Source organism: Phodopus roborovskii, unplaced genomic scaffold (genome assembly GCF_943737965.1).
Source record: "Phodopus roborovskii unplaced genomic scaffold, PHOROB, whole genome shotgun sequence".
Lineage (NCBI taxonomy): Eukaryota > Metazoa > Chordata > Mammalia > Rodentia > Cricetidae > Phodopus > Phodopus roborovskii.
The window spans coordinates 30,501,928-30,525,625 of record NW_026126407.1 but is presented as its reverse complement, the minus strand read 5'-3'; the positions used below and the strand labels follow the sequence as shown (position 1 = coordinate 30,525,625).

The 23,698-nt window shown below is 44.5% G+C and overlaps 1 protein-coding gene across 1 annotated transcript; it reads right to left on the bottom strand.

The window, feature by feature from the left end:
- Positions 1-7,064: 7,064 nt before the first annotated feature.
- On the bottom strand, positions 7,065-21,365 carry Btnl9 (butyrophilin like 9). Its single transcript, XM_051179724.1, has 7 exons — positions 21,209-21,365; positions 19,036-19,383; positions 17,283-17,564; positions 14,207-14,335; positions 13,680-13,700; positions 9,033-9,059; positions 7,065-8,012 (listed from the first exon to the last, which is right to left on the bottom strand). Exons 1-7 carry the CDS (start codon positions 21,309-21,311, stop codon positions 7,375-7,377), a joined length of 1,548 nt encoding a protein of 515 aa, XP_051035681.1. The 5' UTR covers positions 21,312-21,365; the 3' UTR covers positions 7,065-7,374.
- Between the last annotated feature and the right edge of the window lie 2,333 nt (positions 21,366-23,698).

The window sequence follows — 23,698 nt, the reverse complement described above, 5'->3', positions numbered from 1 at the left end:
CATAAAAACCAAACATATTAGCCCATGCCTTATAATCCTTTCTCTTGGGAGATAGAGGCAGGAGGACCAGAATTTCAAGGTCATACTTAGCTACACATTGAGTTCCAAACCCAAGTCATGAGCTGAATCCATTAAATACACACACACACACACACACACACACACACACACAACCACAGTGAAAAAGACTGGAAACCTATTCATAACTCATTTGCATATCAAAATGAGAAAGCTTGGTTATGTAAGAACTGAGAAATTTTGGGCAAGGTCACTTGTCTGTGGACTTTACATTCTTCATCTGTACAACCACGATTGTTGATAAAATCACACCCAAAGTTTCTTGGCATTCACTAATAACTAATTGCTTTTTGGGAAACTCTATTTGTAAGTGTCATGTGATTAGGAAATATAGTTTTGTATCTTTCCACATTTATACTTTTTTTTGTATTAAAAGACAGAGTTTCAGTGTGTTGCCTAGGCTGACCACGGCTCAAGTGTTGTTTGAAGTCGTCAGGACCAATACCGGATGGTAGGACCTTGTAACATGACAACAATGGAAATGAGACCAAGTCATACATCACAAACAAGACAGGCAAACTGTGTTGTGACATGCCTGGCTGACTTTAACTACAGCTAAATAGAGAACTCTGACAACAATTAATAAATGAGACCTCCTGAAATGAGAAGCTTCTGTAAAGCAAAGAACACAGTCAACAAGACAAAATGGCTACCTACAAAATGGGGAAAGATCTTCACCAACCCCTCATCTGGCAGAGATGATCTCTAAAACATACAAAGAACTCAAGAAACTAGACAACAAACTACCAAATAATCCAATTAAAAATGGGGTGCAGGTCTAAACAGAGAATTCTCAACAGAGCAATCTCAATTGGCAGAAGACATTTATGGAAATGCCCCAAATCCTTAGTCATCAGGGAAATGCAAATCAAAACATCTCTGAGATTCTATCTTACACCAATCACAATGGCTAAGATAAAAAATGCCAATAACAGCTTTGGCTGGAGAGGACATGGAGAAGGGGAACGCTCTTCCATCACTGGTAAGAGTGCAAACTTGTACAGCTGCTATGAAAATCAGTATGATGATTTCTCAGAAAATTAGAGATCAACCTACCTCAAGACCCTGCAATACCGCTTTTGGGCATACACCCAAAGGAGGCACATTCACATCACAAGGACATTTGCTCAATTATGTTCATAGCAACAGTATTTGTAATAGCCAGATCTTGGAAAGAGTCTAGATGCCCCTCAACTGAAGAATGGATAAATAAAAAGTACATTTACACAATGGAGAACTACTCAGCAGTAAGAAACAATGACATCCTAAAATTCACAAGCAAATGGACAGAACTAGAAAAAAAAATCCTGCGTGAGGTAACCCAGACCCAGAAAGACAAATATAGTATTACTTACTCAAAAGTGGATACCAGATATAAAGCAAAAGATACTCAGCCTACAGTCCACAACCCCAGAGAAGCTAGAAACCTCTTCCAGAAACATGGAAGCAGATGCAGAAATCCACAACAAACCATTGAGCCAAGCTCCTGGAGTACAATCAAAGTGAGGGAGGAGCAATAATATGAACAAAGAAGTCAAGACCACAATGGGGAAACTCAGAATCAGCTGACCCGAGCTAGTGAGAGATCACTGACTCAGGTCTGACAAATGGGGAACATGCATAAGACTGAACTAGACTCTCTTAATATAGGTGACAATGGTGGGGACAATATATGAGGCCACTGGCTGTGGGTCCAAGATCTAACTGTAATGTACAAACTGACTTAGTGGAGCCCATTCTATATGGAGAGTTACCTTGCTCAGCCTAGACACAGGGGCTTGGGAGGTGGGTGGAGAGGTGCCTTGGTCCTGCCTCAACATGGGACAGACTTAGTAGACTTTCTAGGGGAGGCCTCACCCTCTCTGAGAGAAGCAGATGGGAGATGGGGGGGGGGAGTGAAGGGAGTGGGAGGAGAGAAGGTGGGGAACTGGGATTGGAATGTAAAAACTAAACTAAGAGAGAGAGAGAGAGAGAGAGAGAGAGAGAGAGAGAGAGAGAGAGAGAGAGAGAGGGAGGAGGTCTGAGCTTTAGTCCAGATAAGCTTCTGGTCACTGGAAAAAAAGAGAACAACAGGCTTTTATTAACTTTGCGGAGAGGCATAAACTGAAGTTTGTTAATTATCCGCTGGTCAGGGCCATGGTCTCAAAAGTTTGCCATCTTGTGTGCAAGCTTTGTGACCTTCTACTCGGTGGACTAATGAGTGTTGGACTTTCCTCAGGAACTGCTGGATGTCAGTTGGTGCCACTGTCTTGTGTAAACATCCCAGCTTTATGATATGGCTGGACAACTTACACTGATTTTGTTGACAAGAAGGCATAAGGTCAAGGTGGGAGAAACCCCTGCCAGCTCCAATGGGTATTGGGCCAAGTTAACCATGTATTGCAGTCCTGGACACATTTCTCAAATGGCCAGAATAGCTACAGGAAGAACTGAACAGAGTTTGCTCAAAGGTTCTGAAGCAGCAAAGGATAGTATCGACATTCAGTACAGATAGAGATGCCAAGCCTTGCATCCTGTCGGAGCCACTTATCAGTATCTACAAGTTCAAGGGAACAATCAGTGCTTTTAGCAAATGAGGTCCTCACGTTCTCACAGAGCAACCTTGGCAGTGATTATCATAATTCACAAGCAAGAAGTGTTATCTGTACTGAAGCTAAGGGCAGTTAATGGAGTACTGCCCAGTTGTTCAGTAAACACTCAGGCTTTCCGGACTAACCCAGTGTTTTTACAGCAAAGCCATGGACTAAGTACCGGATGGAGGCAGAGGACAACATAGATCATGTTTTTAATGTGTAACATGTTAAGAGCCTAGAGTTTATTTTATCACCTCGGAGTGGTCCCTGTTGCAAGACTATAGACACTCACCTGCCTTTGTTGTTTTATTATCTATCTGTCTGTCTAATTTTTGTTGTCTTGGGGGTTGGGTCCATGGTAGGCAAGGGATCTACCACCAGGCTATAATCCTAGTTCGGTCTTTTTACCTTAAGCATAGAATCAAGGTGTAGATATGTAACATGAAAAATAAAAGACCCAGAGACAGATATTGGGGTTCAAGCTTCAAGCAGAAGACCAGAAAAGCAAAGCAGCCAAGCCAGTAGATCTTGCCTCTACCCAGCTGAGATGGCAATCCTGTTTCCACGAATCTTCAGAGGCAAGAGCTCTCAGATCCTGTCTCCTCCTACCATTTATTCCTTTCTCCACCTATTTATTCCTGTCTCCCCTTCCCTAGTGCTGGGATTAAAGGCATGTGATCCTAGATGCTGAGATCACCTTTGTATGAGCTGTTTCTTTTAGACTGGATCAATTTTATATAGTCAGTATGGCCTTGAACTAACAGAGATCCATCTACCTCTTAATCATGAGTCCTGGGATTAAAGGTGTGTGCCACCACTGCTCAGCTTCTATAGCTAGCTAGTATGACTGCTGGGATTAAAGGTATGTATCACCATTTCCTGACCTCTACAGCTTGTTGCTGGCTTTGCTTTCTATGCCCTCAGGCAAGCTTTAATAAATCATAAATAATGTACCACCACAATTAAGAAAGCCTTGTGGTACTGTTACTGGGTTGATTTTCTGCTTTCTGGAGACACAATTAACAACTAAATGTGATTAGGTGTATGAAGTATAGTTTGACTTATATGCACACTTGGAAACAATTGCCATGGAGTGTGGCAATCTCTCATAGCCAAAGTTTAAGCTGTAGGAAGTACAGAGACTACAAATACCACACTGTATACAATCAAGAGAGTGCAGAGGTAGATTGACTTTTTTTTGGTAGGGTAGTTCTAGGGATTGAACCCTGTGTTAAACACATATTCTGCTAACCCCCAACTCCCAGAATGTTTATCTTTGAAACCAAAGGTGAAATGGAAATTATGAGATTTCTGCAGACAGTAATTGGCATGTCTCTTTAGTTTTTTGTTGAAGGTACTTTGTATCATTTTGATTATTTGAGATGATGCCTGGTACTGTCCTGGCTGGCTTCAGTCTCTCTATCCAGCCAGCAATGACTTTAAGCTCCTGGTCTTTCTATTGTGCCTGTGTGCTGTGGTTATAGGCATGGACCTATGGACCACTAGGCACAGGCATAGGGATTGACTTCTGAAAATGCAGAGTATCTATGAAGACAGATATTCAGGAGGGGCTTAGGAAGCATACTTCAGGTGTTTTGTCTTTGAGACGGTGTCTCATCTCACTTTCCAGTCTGTTCTAGCCTTGAACTTATTTATGATCATCCTACTCTCCTGCCTCTGCACCCTACCCCTAATTGCTGAGATTACAGGTATGTACCATCATACCCAGGTCAAGAGATAATCTTTTTATCTATATTTTCAACAAAGACCTCCTTTAAACACATTGGACTCAAAGAAAATGTCTACTTAATTATTTCAGCACACAAGAGACCTCCACCAGTTTCCTGGGACTTTAGAGTATGTCGTGTGGAGAAGGAAACCTGGTTCAACCCTTAGGGAGTTTAGAGTCTGTGCCAGGATTCAAAGTGTTCCAGCTAGAAGAGACATCTGAAAATTATTTCTAGAGTGGAGAGAGAGAGGGGGAAGAGAGAAGAGGGAGAGAGAGGAGAGAGAAAGAGAAGAGAGGGGAGAGAGAGAGAGAGAGAGAGAGAGAGAGAGAGAGAGAGAGAGAGAGAGTGAGAATGAGAGCTTGCTGGCCAGAGAGAGCCAGGCCACCCCTCACATAGCCCACTGAAGGGGTTCAGCTGTTGAGTGACTGCCACTTGATTAACAAAGGCTTCTTCCCTGGGTAGATGTGGTTCAGTGGTAGAACTCTATCTAGTATGCAGGAGGCTCTGGTAAGCCATGTGGGGAGTTAGAGCTTTGAACAAGAAGAGACAGGATTTGCCTTGGATTTGTTTGTTGCTTGTGTTTAGGAGCCAGAGACCCACTATATAACCTAGGCTGGCCCCAATCTTGCTATCTGCCCACGTGCTGGGGTTACTGATCCATTTCAGTAGATCCACCCAGGCTGCTGAGCAGGAACCATAGGGATGTTCCTGCACTGATCTGGGTGAGAGGTTATGGAATTTGGATCTGAGTAGAAAGGGTCTGAAAGGATATGACAGGAAGTGAGCAGGCTGTGAATATATTTCCATGTTTAAATAAAAAAAGTATTTTCTACCTTATTGTCAAGGGACACAATCCAGATAGAGTAGCATTAGTCTGGAATGCTTATGATGGAATAGAGGTCTCTGTATTTTTGTTGTTGTTTTTCAAGACAGGGTTTCTCTGTGTAGATCAGGCTGTCCTTGAACTCAGAGATCCTCAGCCTCTGCCTCCAAAGTTCTGGGATTAAAAGTGTGTGCTACCACCACCTGGCTGTTTGTTTTAATGTGATGCTGGGCATCAAACCCAGAGCCTCTTGCAGATCAGATTATCACTAGAGAGGTACTTCTCTCCCCCTTTTTTTTCTATAGGAAGCTCAAGAACAACTTTATTAGAGGTTAATGCAAACTGGAACAGATGAGATGAACATCCTGGCAGCTGTAAGGAGGAGATGGAGGGAAAGTCAAGCCTTTTAAGTTGGGCATGGAGTACAAATAGAGACAGTTCCCCCTCCCCCAAAGACCTTCCCCTTACTTTTAAGAAGTATGTAAGGTTGCTACTGAAGACTGTGCAAACATCTTGCTTTCCAATAGACTTTGCCCAGTGAGCTTAGCATCCATTACTCCTTTTTGTCTATGCCAATTATTCCCATGATGTAACGCTAATAGCTTTCTCCCCATTGTCTTTTAGATAGGTTTCGTTTGATTATTTTTAAAGGTTCCCTTAAAAAACAAAAACAAAAACAGAAAAAGAAAACAAAATGGTTGTAGTCAGATGTCAGCACCTGTGGCACTGACCAGGCCCATTGGGGGTGGGGACAGGGACTGATGTAACCTGGGGGAACTAAGTCTGGGGAAGGGGCCCCGGGAGCTCTCTCTTGCTTGCAGGACAGGGGACTGGGACAGAGAGCATCTAGAGGCATCCTTGGGACCAGGAGCCTGCTGGTGTTCATCTGTCTCTGTTGTAAGTTATTTCTCCCTAAATAAACATCTATTCAGCCTATCTGTTTTTTCCTGATCCTTATTAAACCACAATAGTGATAGCATGGACTTATGCATTTGAATTTTAATTAGTACCTAATGTTACATTATTTTATCTTGTAAACTTTGAGATTATGAAAATTCCATCATTTCTTCCCCCCCCCCACCAAGTCCTCTCACATATCACAACTCCTTACTCTGTTTCAAATTCATGGCCTTTTAAAATTATTTGTTACTACATGTATGTATATGTGTATACATATATATATTCCTAGATATAGCTCATTCACTCTGTATGTTGTCTCTAGTATGTCTATCTCTAATACTGCATTCTTGCCATCCTATCCTCCTCCTGCTGTGCTGAGGAGCTGATGCACAGCCCCAGGGGAAGTCTAGGTGAAGCTGAAGATGTATGATATCCCTTAAGTTAGGAGAGCACTGTACCCCTGACCTCCACCCTAGCCCATCACTGCCGTTATTGATTTCCATATTGCCGCACACATGGCCAGGGAAGTCACCACAAACTGTACCTATGTATCTTTGCTTTTTTTAAAAATTATGTTTATTTACTTACTTTCATTGACAAGCAAAAATTGTGTATATTTGTGGTGGACAGCATGTTTTGATAAACATGTGCATTCTGGAATGGCTAAACCAAAGCAATTGACACATAAATTACCTGACCTACTTTTTTTTAATGGTTAGAACTCTTAACAACTATTCTGGTTTTAAAGTATGCACTCTGTAGTTTCTAATCACAGTCCCCATTTTGCACAGCAGATCTGAACTACCCCACTCTTTTATCAGTTTCTGAAGATAGATTTTATTTTATAGCACAAAATGGTCCAAATTTGGGGCGTTCTCTGTCTCCGCCCTGGAACCAGCCATTTTTCCCGTTTCATTTTTACCAGGAAATGATGTTTAAAACTCAGGTCTGAGACATAGGTGAACTCATTGTTTATGAAATGTCATTATTCTGGACTTTTACAGAATATACAAAATTATGCAAAAACAAAGAACTGTACACAAATTAGCAGATACTTCTGACTTCTCTCCCACTCCACAGTGCACACTCCAGAATCCTGCTTATACACAAACGATCTCTCATTTTCCCGCTTTCTTTAAAGATAGTCATATATACAAAATTGTGTATGCCGAAGTCTTCTTGTCCTGCTGTGTGAACCTGTGTGCTTTGGCAGCAGGGGAGCAAAGCGCTGTCCAGGAGTTCAGAACTCTCCTTGGACCTGGCCTTGAGGTCACCACAGCGCCTCATCACCGGTCCCGTCGGGGTCCAAGGGTTCATAGGGCTGTAGCCAGTGGTCACTGTCGTTCTCTTCGATGACATGTGGCCCTCGAACCGGCAAAGAGCAGATGCTTAGAGGATCTGGGTGTTCGCTGCCATCGTGGGCTCGGGGCCTGAAGTAGGCGCAGAGTGCCCCCGAGAAAGTGTCGGTGAAGGTGAAGATGTGCGTGCCATCAGACGCGTTGAAGAAGGACAGCTTCCCCGCCTCATAGTCCAGCAGGACGCCCACCCTTCGGGGAGGCACACGTAGTGCCAGCGCCACTCGCTGCGGGTCCAACACGAAGTACTCGCAGCTGTTCCACAGCCCCATCACCCAGTAGCCGGCCGCGGGGCTCAGGCGTGCCGGGCCCAAGCGCTCCACCGACTCCAGACAGGCGCCCAGGAACCAGCGGCTGCGCCGGCCTACGTGCACCTCCCAGTAGTGGCGGCCGCTGCAGAAGCGCTCCCGGCTCAGCACGCACGTCTGCTCCAAGAACCGCTGCGGGCGGTGGGCCGCGAAACTGGGTGCCTCGGCTCGGGAGGACACGCTCTTGAGGTCGTCAGAGACCTCCAGGCTAGGGTGCGCTGTGATGGGATCCAAGGTCACGTCCACTGAGCAGAAGCATAGGGTTAGCATCTGCTGGAGAAGGTTCAGACAACTCCCCTTCTCCCCGCCCCATTCCTCTCCCCTTGGCTCCTGTTTCTCCTCCCTTCTCCTCCCTCTCCCCTCCCCTTCTCTCCCCTCTCCTCTCTCCTTCCCTCCCTTCTCCTCTCTTCCTGTTGGAATTCTTTTAGTTTGTTCAGTTGGAGCTGGTGGAATTGTGTGCGGGAGGATACACACACACACACACACACACACACACACACACACACACACACACTATATCAACTACCCCTCTTCAGAGTGGCACACTCCTGAAGCCTATTCCTTTCCTAACAGAAAAGTTCCCAATCCCTTTCTTAGGTTGCAAATGAGGTAGGTGAAATCTTTTGCAGCCCTTTTCCTCTGGCCCCACCACCTGGTCTGAACAGCAGCTCTGTGCCTTCACTTTATAACAATTTTAGGATTCTTAAAACTACAGGAGACCTCTGAGGTCATCTAATCCACTGACCTACATTCCAAACACATCTACTGGATTGAGATATTGAAGGATGCCATGTTCCCCCCCCCACCCCCGAGTGTGCAAATACCCATCCACCTGTTTTTTGAGACAAGGTCTCCCTGATTAGCCCAGGTTGATCTCTGCTCATGATCCTCCTGCCTCAGCCTCCCAATGCTGGGATTTCAGGTGTGTATCATCTTGCCTGCCTGAGGGGCCCTCTGAGGAATGATCTGAGAGGTTCCTTTCAGACTCTGTTCTTTCTTCTGCAGATTCCAGAAGCTGCCTTTTGCCCTTAGGAAACAAACCCAGTAAAGCCCCAAAAGCTGTGCCTGTGTGTGAACAGCTAGTGTATGAAATGTGTGCATATGAGAGTGTGCAGCATGCTGTATGTATCCTGTGCTCATTTCCAGGAGACAGACTTGGCTCTTGGAAAAACCCCTCCTCTAATGTCAGACCCCACCCTATTTCTTCTATGCAAGACCCAACTCAACTCTGTCACCAGTCATACTTGGCAGCTTCAGTAACTTACCTGCATACTGCTGGGCTGCTCTCCACTCTGAAACCAAAGAGAGAGAAGGGACTCAGAGAGCTCAGCCAACAACTCTGGGTTCAAGAGCTGCCCACAAATTAAATATCCTCATCCTCACCTCTGGTTTGGATTGGACAGGGGTCTAATGGTTATGCTGGGTTCTACCAATGCGGTGTGCAGCCTCATGTTACATTGAGAAGATGGAACACAGAGGCAAGAAACAAGCAGCCTTGGTATCCTACAGGATGGAAATGAAACCTACCTCTGCCTGGCCAAGCTCAGTCCTGGAGGCCCTGCTGAGCTGGGCTCTAACCTAAGATGCCTTCTAGATACCCAGTCTTCTCTCCACAACCCCCCTTTTTATTGTGGACCATTCTGAGTAGATTTTTCTTTAGTTTTTCTCTTGTTCTGTTTTGGAACAGAGAGTTAATCCAAAACAATAGAAGACATTTTTTTCAGGATGCTGGGAGATTAACTCTGGACTTGAATTAGAACAGTCAGTGGAACTTTAAAGATATACAGCTCTTACATGGAATAGCTTAGTTCTAGCAAAATGTTAATTCGATATTAGTTTGCCTATAATTTTAAACCATTTGCCCAAATCAACTTGGAAATCTTTAGAGGAACTGTGTACATTTATTGACTTTAAAGGGAACATTGATGAACTTCCAGAAGCTATAATAGTGAAAAAGGAGTTGGGAAGCCAGCCCATGGGCAAGCGCATCTGTACTGAATATACACTGAAGTTGAAACCTTGCCTCAATGGGAGAGTTGTGGCTGGTGTACTAAATGGCATTGAGAAGACCCATTCAGTACACACAGACAAACCGATGGATTGTCACCTCATACCCAGTGTGAGGACATCTGTAGGAGTGATTAATGACCCATACATGAAACATTATTGCAGTTTGGATCTGAAACCTTCTCCAATGGCCCTGAGTTGGAGGCTTAGTCCTCAGTTCTGCACTATGGGGAACCTTAGTCTTTGGCCTCTCCTGGTTCTTTTTGCTTCCTGCCTACCACAAGGCAAGCAGCTTTCCCTACTCCCTGCTACCTTGCCACTGGCCCAAGTGATCATGGATTACTTCTGAAACTGTGATCTTAAGAAAACCTTTGCTCACTGGAAGTTTACTATTTTCAGGTGACGCAGAAGTCTGAGAAATATAGTATAAAGTTAATAGAAACAATTATAAGATAATAGCATTATGGTATCCTTAGTAAAGATTTTTCAATAAGACTTCAGAAAAATAAGCCATGTGTGAAAGTTTGATTAATTAAACTTTATCAAAAGTAATGATCTTTCTTCACTAAGGGAACATGGACAAGACTAACAGCAAATGGTACAACAGCAAAAAGGAATCCATATTGTTTAATGTGAATAATAATATATGTACATATTAATAAGGATATATATCCATCATATATCAATAAGAACACACACACACACACACACACACACACACACACACACACACACACACAAATGTTCAAAGTCTTAGCATCCAGAGAGGAGCCAACTAATAAAAGGAGGAATGAGAAAGCATTTATCCCTGTGGGCCAGCAAACTGAAAGAGCTAGCTTACACAGGATGCAGGTGGACAGAGCGCCACCATGGCTGCCAACAGGATGATGGCTTTCTGAGAAACCTTTGTCTAACTGACAGCCTAATCTTCCTTCCTGGTTGTATCTCTTAGAGACAAAGGGTGATCAGACAACATTACTCAATGTGGTTTGTACTGGTGTGCAGTGAGAATTGGCAAGAAGGAACAGACTTAGCACACATATGAGGTGGATAGTTAAACAGTGATGCACGTATAGACAGCATGAGACTATAAATGATGTCTACTCAACACTAAAATGCATGTGGTAAAGTAGAAATTCAGATTTGCATTAATAGATACAGAATAAAATATAAATGCCTTATGGAAGGAATATAGGCCCTTATGGTATTGTTAGGGTCCAAGAAATTCCCTTCCGGAAAGCCTGGCATTTAGGCAAGAGCAGCATTCCGTAGGGGACATAAGAAGGTAGTTCCGCTTGATAAAAGGAGTCTCCTTAGCCCTGGCAAAAGTGAAGGACGGCTCTTCCATTAACCTATGCCTGTGATGCCTATTGCCACACCCAGGTCTGGGCTAGCCCCTGGGCTCCCTCAGTCCCAGCTGATGTACTCTGCCCCCTACCATAACTCTCTTCAGTCCCTCAGCTTCACTTCCCCCCCCCCCAGCTTCCCCCATGTAATTCAGCCATTTTGGGTACACATTCTCTTGGTTTCCTTCTTGGCTCTGCTCTTGACTCCTCTCCTGGACCTCATTGGTTCTGTTTTGCCCTCTCTCTTCTCTTCCTCTCTCACCTTTCCCCTCCCCCTCCCATGGGCCAGTGCAGTCTGGACTCTTCCAGATGCCTCTGGCTGTGCTCTCCCTCTTATCTACAATAAAAACCTTCTCCTCAATCATACCTAGGAATGGCCACGTCCTTATTTTCATCCAGGTATGAAGAGAAGTGTTTACATATAAAGTGACATGTCTGCTCTAGACACACAGGCAGTTTGAGGGTGAACATCAGAAATTCAGGTGATTGTGGTGTGTAATCAGGATTGGAAACAATGTTTTCCAACATGTAGCCTCCAGACAACAAATATAAATACAAACATACAACATGTGAAGCTTATGAGGGAAGGTGGGTGCACCAGAAATTCTGACGCTGCCACCTACAGAGAGGAGCTGGCCAATGGTAACATGACTTAGGTTTCTTTTGTTTGCTTTATTGTTTGCTCATTTGTTTGTTGTTTGTTTGTCTGTTTTTGTCTTATAATAGCATGGAAGCTGTATGTATCCATTAGAAAGCATACTTGGAATTTTGACCATTTCTCAGGCTGTTGATAGATAGAGATGCTGGGAAGCCATAGTGAGTCACAGCCCCTGACAGTCACATGATCAGAAGGTATCCATCCAGCACCCCAGCACTGTGCAGCTCACCAGTTATACTTGGTAGATGTATCAGTGCATTTCCAACTGAGCAAATGTTCAATGTACAAATGTACAGTTCACACTATGTTTTCAATTCACTTGTAAATGGAAAATGCCCTAAGTAGAAAATGCCTCTAAAGCATGGTAAGTTAGGGAACTGAGAAGCACTGAGAGGAAGAGAAATTGGATCTACTCACCAGCCTGGCCTTCGGACCGTCTCCAGTCTGAAGCAGCAAAGGAAAGGGGGGGATTAGAAAGTCAGGACACCACATTATATCTATGTCAGTTACCTAAGCCTCCCTTCCCTCACCACCCACACCCACAGCGCAGTTCCAGCCTGGGTATCATACTTGGTTGGGAGAGGAGAGGATACATGGACAGCCAGGTGCAAAGACTGGACAGGAAGGAATGGTTCTGGGGATGGAGGGCACTTACCAAGCTCTGTCTGAAGTCTCTCTGCAAGCAAAACAGAGAGAAACATCAACCCTCAAACCACTTCTGGCTGCAACTCTATCCTTGGTGACTCATTGCCTTGTAGAAGGAGGTTCACCCCCAGGACTTCAGGGCCTTTATCCTACCTTCATTTTAGAGGGACAAATCATCAGGCACCGAGCCAGGGAAACCAGGCTTGGTTCTAAAAGTTTTTCCCCCAAGGATTCAATCTGCTTGGGGGGGAGGTTCATTTTTCCTAAAACCACAAGATTTTCCCAGTGTGTGCAGGGAGAGGTGGGGTGGGGAGCCAGGAGTGCATGAGTAACCCAGATGCCCAGCACCGCCTATGTGATTTGGGGGAGTCATTTGCTGAATACTTTGTTTAAAGGCAGGAAAGACATGACAATTATTTCTCCTGGCCCGATGAAAAGGATCTGACCCTGCCACTAGAACATGGTCCTCTGGTCTCTCCATCTCTTACACTCTTTTAAAAGCAACCAATATATTAATTCAGACTGTTATTTTTGACTCATTGAAGTGGCTTCGCTTGGCAGGGTCAAGTAGTCAGCAAGACGGTGCTCTCTTTCTGTTTTGTCTGGAGTTTTGACAGGACAGTCAAATTTTGGTTCTCTGGATCTTCATTCTATTATGGGGGCTTTCTCACCCCCCCAATTTTGGAGGGGAACTCTCATTCTTTTTTTGTATTTTGAGACAGGGTCTCCCTATGTTGCATGGCCTGAAAGCTACCAACAGCCTTGAGACTGTCTCACTAGTGGAATGCTGGGATTGCCAGTCTTTCTTTACCAAGGAGCCCTTCCTTTGTATGGCCCTCCTCCATACCACACCCCTCCACGTTTTCAGTTGGTGTGTTCCAATGAGAGGAAAAGTAATTTACCAGAGCATTCTCATTTTAGTGCAAGTTCAAGGGACATTTGGGTTAAAAAGAGAACAATTGATTCCAGGGACATGAACTGGAGGAAGTAAATACTCCAGCAGGGTCTGTTCTGAGGTTCTTCTGTTGAATGAACCCTGAAGCCTGGGCACCCCAGGCAGCCCATCTCAGTCTGATTGACACCCAATCAGAGACACCCAAAGAGAGACACTCAAAGATAGATGAAAAACCAGATGGATGTCATCCTTCTCTTCCTCAAAGGAGCCCAGTCATTTGGATTCCCTTTTCTGCTCCAGAGGTGCCCAGCTAAACCCACTTGTCTCCAGCCTCCCCTGTGGTGAGGAAACCAGAACTTACCCAACCGTGCAGCCAGTCTTCCTGAAGACAAAAGGAAAAGAATGTTCTCAGAGTGGGGAGCAACCAGACAGGGCAGGTTATGAACACCAGGCCTAGCTTCCCCAAGTTGTGCAGGCTGAGCCCTGTGCACCTGGAAGCCAACCTTGGTGCCTGGACACTGTCAGTCCGAGCAAACCCTGTCCTTCCCTCTCTCTGCCCTCCTCTCAGATGCCCCCTCCAAGACTGAGGTCTTGCCTTGGGAACCCAGGGGGTTCCTGGGCCCTGCTCTGGAATGTAGGGAGAGGGCAACTCTGCTGGCCCCCATGCCTCACCACACTCCACCACTTTCCTACTGAGAGATTAGCAGCTAAGCTCCTCAGTAGGCAGACAGCAAGAAGAGTCTTGGCTAGATTTCTCTGCTGTTATTCATTGTGCTTCAGATTTTTTCCTGCCTTTTAGTTCTTTAATTGGCAGAGAAAACCGAGCCAGTCCAGACCCCTAGACTGTACAACTACAGAGAAAAACCAGCTACAGGGCCTAATTCATACCTTGGGAGCATCGCTGCTTGTAAAAGTACTGCAGTGCCAGGATGGTGAGCACAGCCAGACTGAGTGGGAGAGCCACCAGTGTTCCCAGGAATGCTTTCTTCCAAGGGGACGTTCTGGGTAGGAATACGTCTGGAAAACATAGTACATGGTGTCTGTTATCTCCAATAACCGCTAAAACAAGGCTATCATGGACCTCACATCCCAGAAAATGTTGAAGCCAGGTATGAACTGGACATGAGGGCAACTGCACAGCCTTCACTCCAGGTGCAATGACAGGACTTGGATAGGAAAGCAGAAGGGAGGGCTGGTATAACCTTCACCTCGTATAACTGGGCGTCCACTTCTGGCTCTGATCCCACACTTGAACGAATCCAGAATCTAAAGATTTGTTTTAGAAAACCAGACAGCTGTTTTCCTGGTTGGAGAATCCATGGGTGGTCACCTACTTCCTGACATTTATCTCAGTTCTCATACCACTGGAAGAATTCTCAACAAAGCCAATAGCTCTTTAACCACAGCAGCTCCCCAAGCAATCCCCAAGGGTGAGATGCAGCTTGGGGCTGTGTGTAAGCCAGGGCAGCTCCAAGAATGACCAGAAGATAAGGAGAGGAGGGCAAAACTGGAGCTTAACCCTGCAGAAACATCTATGTCAGTTCAGTAACTTTTATGTCTGCGTGATCTAATTATTCAAAGGTGATGCTTTTATCTCAGAAGGGTGTTTCTTTAAAAAGTAGGCTTAGCCTTTAAGTATGGTAAATTGAGCCTGAGAGCACAGTGGTTAAGAGCCCCGGTTGCTCTTCCAGAGTCTCATGTGAGGCATTGTACGAAGGCGCTAAACCCCAGCCCTCATCTTAGCCATGCTCTGCTGTACACTGGAGTGACATTAAGCACCCCCCCCACATGTTGTGTACCTATCATCAGTGTCCGTTTCTAGAAAGTTTTCATCATCCCACGCTGTCCACTGGACACCAGCACCTCATCCACTCGGCCTCTAGGCTCATTCACAACCACTATTGCGTTCTCTGTCTGTACTAACTTGACTGCTCTGGGTACATTATGTAAGTGAAGTCACACAGTTTCGAATCTGGTAGTCTTTTTTTTTTGAAATGTTGGTTTTCTAGAACCCCATTCTCAAGGTCTTGTACAAAGGGGTTGACCACACTAGATGTATCCTTCACATACAACTCCTACTGTGCCATCTGCTGTCTGCCTGACTTTGTGGTTAGACCTCCGCCCTCTGTTCCTGTCCCTGTGGTCTCTCCACCTTATACCCATTAACATTAGTGGACGTATGCAAGTATGTATAGGTCTAAAGGTCTATATATGTAATCCTAATGATAAACTATGAATGGTATAAATTTAGATATATGCATATCTAGAAAGAAAAAGGAAGGAAGGAAGCAAACAAGCAAACCCAAACTTTTCCTGATACTAAAAGAAATGCACAGCTCTACGGTTCTCTTTAGGAATTTTTTTTTTTTTTTTTTTTTTTTGTAAATTCTTTTTTCCTTTGAGATGCATGTAAGTCTACTTGAAAGCTAAACAACTTTGACAGCTTTGTTACCCAGGACTACTGTCCTTCAGGACCATCTATTTGTGATGCAAACATCAAGGACAAGATAGCCAAATCCCTTTGTGCTCTGGAAATTTAAATTTCGGGTCTTTCTCCAGGTTGTAACTTCATGCTTGCCTTAGAGATCTGTATACTTTATGTTCCCTTTGGATAAAGACAGCTAGCACAGACTCCCCCCCCCCCCCTAGTTATCAGGGAGATTCAGAATGAACTATGCTTGACACATGATTCTGCTAAGTCAACCTATTTAAGGGCTTGTTACAGTTTGTCTTAAGATCATGCATACAGCCAGTCGTTGTTGGAGCATGCCTTTAGTATCAGCACTCAGGAGGCAGAGGCAGAGGCAGGCAGGTCTCTGTGAGTTCAAGGCCAGCCTGGTCTACAGAGCAAGTTCCAGGACAGGCTCTAAAGCAATACAGAGAAACCCTGTCTTGAAAATAATAATAATAATAATAAAGATCATGCATATAGTAGGTTGTCTTTGCCTGATACAAAGGAAGATGGTATTTTCTAACTATTGATTTAAATTTACAGGAAAAATAACTGATAGGTTAGATTTGTCTTCAAGTCTTAAAACAATAAAGACTTTGAGGGCCAGAAAGATGGTTCAGCAGTTAAGAGAACTTGCTGCTCTTCTAGAGGACCTGTATTTGATTCTCAGCACCAACATAGAGGCTTACAACCTTTTGTAACTCCAATTCCAGGGGATCTTATGACCTCTTCTGGCATCTAAGAGTACCAGGCATGCAATTGGTACATAGACATACATGCAGGCAAACAGCCATACACAGAAAATGAAGTAAAATGTAAAACAATAAACTTTGAAACCAAGCAATGGCTGAAATCTGAACTCTGCCTGAACATCTGCTCAGCCGAGTCACTTTTTTATGACTCAGAGCCACATGATGTTACTCCCAGGTGCCCTTTCCTGCTTCTCAGTTCTCTCTAGTACTACCTACTAAGGCAGGCTACATTTACTCATATCATCATCTGAATCCTTCCCTGGGATGGGGTCAGGATTTGGAGTTCTACACTCAGTGGCTCGAGGGACAATATTAGGAACAGATGAGTTCCCACAATGATCTATAATGAGCTTTATGCGTTTGGTGCATGACCTTTGCTATAGAAATGCTGCTGCTCTGGGCCTCATTGCTTACTACTTTGTTGTCAGCTGCACTCTCAGAGTTACTCTTTTTTTGTTTGTTTCTTTGGTTTTTTTTTTGAGACAGGGTTTCTCTGTGTAGCTTTGAAGCCTGTCCTGGAACTAGCCTTTGTAGACCAGGCTGGTCTTGAAATCACAGAGATCCGCCTGCCTCTGCCTCCCGAGTGCTGGGACTAAAGGTGTGCACCACCACCACCTGGCTCAGAGTTACTCTTAGCAAAGTAGATTCAGGTTTCAAAGCCAACCTATCCTATACTCAGCCAGGCCTCAGAATCCTCTGGGCCAATCAACAAGGAGCTTTTGATGATTAGAAAGATCTGTGTTAGCCAGTGCCTACTGACCTGCAACCTGAAGCGCAAACTCTTTCTTCTGGGCCAGCAAGGGGTTCTGGATTGAGAAAGACACATTGCTATAAGCCCCTCCTCGGACAATCACAGATGTGTCCAGACTGAATAGGCCCTGGGCGTTCTGGATGATGGCTTCAGACTCTGGAGGAAGGCACTGCCCCTGGTGGTCTCTCCACTGAACCTTTGGCTTGGGATACCACCCACTGGAACTGCATCGCAGCTGAATGCCTCCTTCATTGAAGCCCTCAAGGGAGAAGTGTGGGACTGAGCCCAATCCTGGGAAAGCAGGAGTGTGGAAGATCAGGCTCACGTCTAGAAGCTATGCATAAAAGTTCATGCCACTGTTCACCATCAGAGGTCACCATAAGATGCCAGGAATAGACTCTTCTTATGTATGCAGTGCCCTTCAGCTATGTAGTGCCAAAGACAGTTTAGATTAGGCAGGGACATTAGGAAATATTCAGAGGAGGGCTATGTGCATTAAGTTATATTGTGCAATAAATGACCCCACCACATTGAAGAAAAGTTTTGTGCAGAATTCCAAGATAGTCCTCTGCCAATTCTCACTATATCTCAAATGTCTATGGTATATGCACTTCCTTCCCAGTCAAACAGACCTGGCTTTGCTATCTATCTAGCTATCATTTACCAATTAATTATCAATTTATGTGCCAGGAGTCAAACCCAGCTCTTGTTCTTTGTTCATCTAGGTAAACATCCTATCACTGAGCAGTATCCACAGTCATATATTTTACACTTGCAAATTATTAATGTGTGTGTGTGTATGTGTGTGTGTGTGTGTGTGTAATATATCCTGAGCCATATTTGTTGGTGGGGCATATGGTTTTAAGACTGACCACTCTGCATCCATGTAACAATAACCCTCAAAGAAAAATAGACTATCAGCTTGCAGGTGCAAGGTATGGGAGGGGTTTGAGAGTAGGTAGCTAAGAACATGTTGAAATATTAATGTTGTTTAAATGCCAATGATGTATAAAATACATACCAGGAATACCCCAGGCCTTTTTCCATCATTTTTAATCCTTACATCCTCATTACTTAGGCAATCAAATTCTATTAGCTTCAACCTTGCACTTCTTACATTTCTTTCTATGATATTCCCCTTTATTTCTTGTGCACAAAAATGTACATCATCATATTTCTTTTGCATGTTTTTCTCGTCTTACTAAAGGACTCTAGGAATCACTACACATCTGTTCATTGAGCTCCTTGTCTTTCTGGCTTCAGAATGTGGACAATGATGATGAACTACATTCGCTCCTGTGTGTTGGTATGTAGCAACTTTTGATGCTCAAGAAATTCTAAATAATACTACAAATACTAATCTTGCACTAATGCCTATTATACCTTGTTATTATGGACTAAAATGATCTTTTCAACTGTTTTGAAGTCTCAGTATTTTTTAATGAACGTTTTCTCCCTTTTATTTGCTGTATATGGACTTGTTGGAATATCTTTTTTTAACTTTTTAAATACTTTTTTCCCCTCCTTTTTCTGGTACCAGGGATTGAACCATGGTCTTGTGCGTGCTAGTCAGGCACTAGACCTTTGAAGTATCTCTCCATGCCCTGCTCAATGTTTTAATACATTGTGTTTGTTTGTTCTCAATCTGAGATTCCCTGTACAATTCTGTCTCCTTGAGTATAAGGCAGTCTCTCCAATCTGATCTTTTTCCTGTCCCTGCTCCTTTTTCTATCTTCTGCTCCTGGCTGGCTCCAGAACATACCTGCTACTTCCAGCTCCCACATGGCTTCACCAGAGAAGTTGGGAGAAAGAAAGCGGCACCCATATCGTCCCTCGTCAGAGGGAGCCACGTTGAGGATATGTAGGGTCACGCTGCCATCTGCAATGCCATTAGCTTTGAAAATGGTCCTGTTGCGAAATTGCATCATCTGCGGGCTGGAGAGGCCCTGCTGTCCCTGGTACAGGTACACCACGTTTGAGACCTGGGTCCGGAACCAGCGGATCTCCATGTGCTCTGCATCCTGGTATGGCGACAAGTGGCACGGGAACTCCACCATTTCCCCGACAAAGGCCAACATGGACTCTCCAGGACCCAACACCTTGACCTCCTCTAGGACAACAATCCAAGACAATGGCCAAGATCAGCTCACTTCAAACTTAAGTTTATAAATTCACTTCCTTTTGCAGATTAGAAATCTATAGCAAATTATTCAAATGACAACAATGAGTTGCTCTCCAAGAACAACCTGTGTGGTTTCCTGGAGAAGCCATTGTCATAAAAAAAAAGTTATTAGAGTATGAGTTAAAAATGCATTTATACACACATTCCAACCAAGCACACTGTGCAGGGCTGGACTGAACTAGTTACTGGTTTGAAACAATTAAGAGTAGATGATATTTGGGGAACTGTGTAAATATGGTCAGAGGAGCACACTAAATGCAATGTTTGACAAAAAATTCCATATTAAATAGAATAGAAAACTGCATATTTGTGTAAATGCACCAAGAAAAAGATCTTGAAAGAGAGAAGCCATATGGCTGATGGCAGTGATTTCTATGCAATGAAAATGGAAAGTCTTATTTTGTCCATGTCTTAGCTAAAATTGCTGTTGCTGTGATAAATGCCATGACTGAAATGAGAAGGGAAAGACTTATTTCATGTTACAGGTAAGTCGGGGAAGGTACTCAAGGCAAGAACCTACAGGCAGTAACTGAAGCAGAGATCCTGGAGGAATGCTGCCTATGGTCTCTGTTCTCCGTAGACTGCTCAGCCTGTTTCTTATATCCCCCAGACCTCCTGCCCAGTGTGGCACCACACACAATGGGCTGGGCCCTCCCATGTCAACAATTAATTTTAAAATGCCACAGGCTTGCATGCAGGCCAATCTTATGGAGGCCTTTTTTACAAGTATGCTTCCCTCTAGTCAGATATCTCTGATTTGTGTCAAACTGATAATAAACTAGCCAAGACAGGCAGTTATGAACAGCCTCTGTAAAAACAAAATATATGGGAACATATCTATGGGACTACTCTGTTCTGTGTATTTTCGTTTTTAAACGCCTACTGAGTTGTGCTGTTGAGAGATTTCTCTTCTTTCGTGCCATCTCCACATGGTCTCTCTGCTATCCTTATATTAGTCCCTTTCCCCTTTTCCAAATTCAGTTAAAACTTTTTCACCAAACTCAAACACCCTACATCTCCCTCCCCATCCTTCGCTTTGCCTGTAGAACATGTATCATTTTGAACAAAACTGTTTGCCTCCCTGATGAATCCCAGTCAATCCGGATCACCTTCCTACCAGGCTCCCTCTCCAGGGTCTTTAACTGTCCTTCTCACACACCTGAGAGCTGTCCTCTTTCTCTCTCTCTCTCTCTCTCTCTCTCTCTCTCTCTCTCTCTCTCTCTCTCTCTCTCTCTCCACTCCATATGTACTTTGCAAGGCTTTCCAGGGAAAAAGAATTGCTCTTAGCTGTGCTTATCTTTGTTCCTGGCAAATGTATAGGGGAAACAGGGCCTGGTGAGCTGATGGAAGGCATCAAGTAGTATGGCTCTCTAACAAATGGCATAGAACTAGCGAATAGTGGTATATAACTGTAATCCCAGCAATTGGAAGGCCGAGGCAAGAGGATTGTGAGTTCCTGGCCACCCTAGGTTGCATGGAAAGAATCCATCTCAAAAACAAACAAACAAACAAACAAAAACAAAACAAAAACAAATGAAAAAGTTAACCAACCAATGAAACAAACAAACAAACAAACAAAAAATCCAAAACCTTGCATAGCCATTCTTTTGCATTTTAGCAATTAGTATGGTCTGCTGCTGTGTTATGAGGACCCATTCCTACAGGGCACCTAGCAAAGGTAAGGGCAGGGTTTTCCCAGTTGCTCATATACTACCTGGGTGAACTGAATATGGCTGCAGATCAAATACACTACCTGAGTCCACCTCCCGCAACTGGTGGAAGAGGAGAAGATGGATGAAGAAGATGCTGCTGCACCATTGCTTCAGAAACACTGGGAATATTGAGAAGTCTGCCATCTGTCAGCAATGCAGGCCACCTAGAAAGTAGTAAACATGCTGGGTGAAATGGGCAGTGAGCCTTTGCCCAGCAGACCTGAGATCAGCTGTTGCTTTCTTATTTTGGAGCTCCACATCAGGCCCATAGCTTCTTTTAAACCCTGACGGGATATGAGAACTGCTTCTAATTTTACCAGGAGATGTTGTTACCAATGGGCTTGTTGGAACTCATGGATCTGTGAGCGGACAGGGCTGAAGGGTCCCAGAGGAAGCCAAGTATTGTTTAGAGTCAGGAATGGAGCCATACATTGTGTGGGGGCTCAGTGTCACCCTCCTCTGGGTTAGTGACTGTCCCCAGAGAATTGGAAATCTCAGAAGAATCTCAAATGCAGTTTTATCTCCCTTCCTTCCTACTACTGATCACTTGTGTACAATTTTCTTTGCCCTAGAACATCAGGTTCATAAGACAGGGGAACAGAGAACTGTTTTTTTGGGGGGAGGTGTTAATTTTTTTTCCTAAACAGAGTATATATCTGGTGGCTGCCTGCCAACTTTAGGGGCATTCTGGGACAATTTCATCTGTTCTGATCCCTCAGGTAGTGCTTTTAGGGGTTAGCTAGTCCCTGTTCTCATGTCTATAGCACCTTTAGGCCCAGGTGATGGAGGGAGGCCATCTGGAAAGCCCTTCTTTCTCCTGTGGTCCAGAAGACTCAGACTCAGCCCACACAGGGCTGTCTCTTCTAGCTCTAAGTCCCCCTTGGACTCTGTGCTAGCATCTAAGCCTAGCAGCCAGAGAGTCTCACATGACCAACACATCTTGCAGTGTACACTGTCTCTCCACATAGCTTTTTTATTTAGTTGTGGGATTTAAGGCTGGTTTTGTAGCTGATGAACCTCAATGTTCATGCTTGAACAATGGAAGGAACCACTGTCAAGGGAAAAGTTTAAGCCTTCTATGGGTTGACAAGATGCTGTTTGAATTGCATGTGATGGTGCACACCTGTATCCCAGAATGCAGAAGGCAAAGGGATCATGAGCATCATGAGAGCCCAGACTCTGTCTCAAACACAGAAATAAAGACATACTCTATAAATAGAAGTCCCACCTCCTTCTCTCTCCACTTTCAAAACATCAGTTTTCCATTTTCTTCTAGAGACCGTTTATCCCATCATAACAGTTCCCACTGGGGAGAGGATATTCAGTGGATTTTTACTATTCATTCTGTTAGTATTCAGGCATCTACACTCTTCTGCCCTTGGTGTTCTGAAAGGATAAGTCCTCAGCTGCAGCCACTAAGAGCACCACCTGTGCACATTCACTATGCTCCCGTTTAAAAGCGACCTGCCCACCTCCCATCTCCCTCCCTCTCCCTCCTTCCCCCCTCCGTGTGTGTGTGTGTGTGTGTGTGTGTGTGTGTGTGTGTGTGTGTTCCTCTCTCTCTCCGCTTTTCTGCCTGTCTCTCTGTCTTTCCCTGCACTCTCTCTCTCTCTCTCTCTCTCTCTCTCTCTCTCTCTCTCTCTCTCTTTGCCTCTCCTCTTCTGCTGTGCCTGTCCCCAGAAGTCAGTCTCCCTGCTCTCCTTTCCCCTTTTTATGATCTCTTTCCCCTAATAAAAAACCCCCTCCACATGAACTCTGTCGAAATAGTGTCTTTCTGTCTCAGGGTATTTTAAAAAAAATTACAACACATCCCTTTTCTCCTCTGTCTTTTGGCACCCTATTTGCCGTGACTTAGTGATGCTCACATTGCCTTTGCTTTAGTTGAGCATCCGCCACACTATCTGAAACCACTGGTAAAAGATGTAGAATTGTACAGCAGAAAAGCAGTCATAGGAAGAAACAAGGAACTGATGAGGGCTTCTTGAGCAGTTTCTGGATTGGAAGGACACAGACTAGTAGGAACACAATAGTGGGGTTGGAAAGGCCAAGGTCTGATAAGTGAATGTGCCAGGGGTTCCAGGGGGGCTTTGGAGCTCAGACTTAGTAGGCATGGAGGGAAGGCAGAAGAGCCTTCCATTTGTGTTTCAGGATTCTTTAGGGGGAGGGAGGAGGGTACACAGTCCTCTGGAGCCAACCTGCCTGTTTTGATGTCAAAACTTACTGAGATTATCAGTTGTGCAATAACTAACAAGATCAGAGGTCCTGGGCAGAGAGCAAAGCTCGGGGGGGGGGGGACAGTGAGACCTCTTGTCCTTTGTGGTTGATGACAGAAGTGTGTATGTGTCTGTCTGTGGCAGCTCTGGCAAGTGGCGGCAAGGCATCTGAAGCCACACTGGCTTTGTGTTCTCCATCATCTTGTTTCCATCCCTTCCTACTTGTGCCTTAGTCCTATGGACCAGGCATCGTTTAGAGCCCCAAGACAGCAAAGCCATGTGAGGCACATCATCACCCAGATAGCAGCTTGCAAAGCA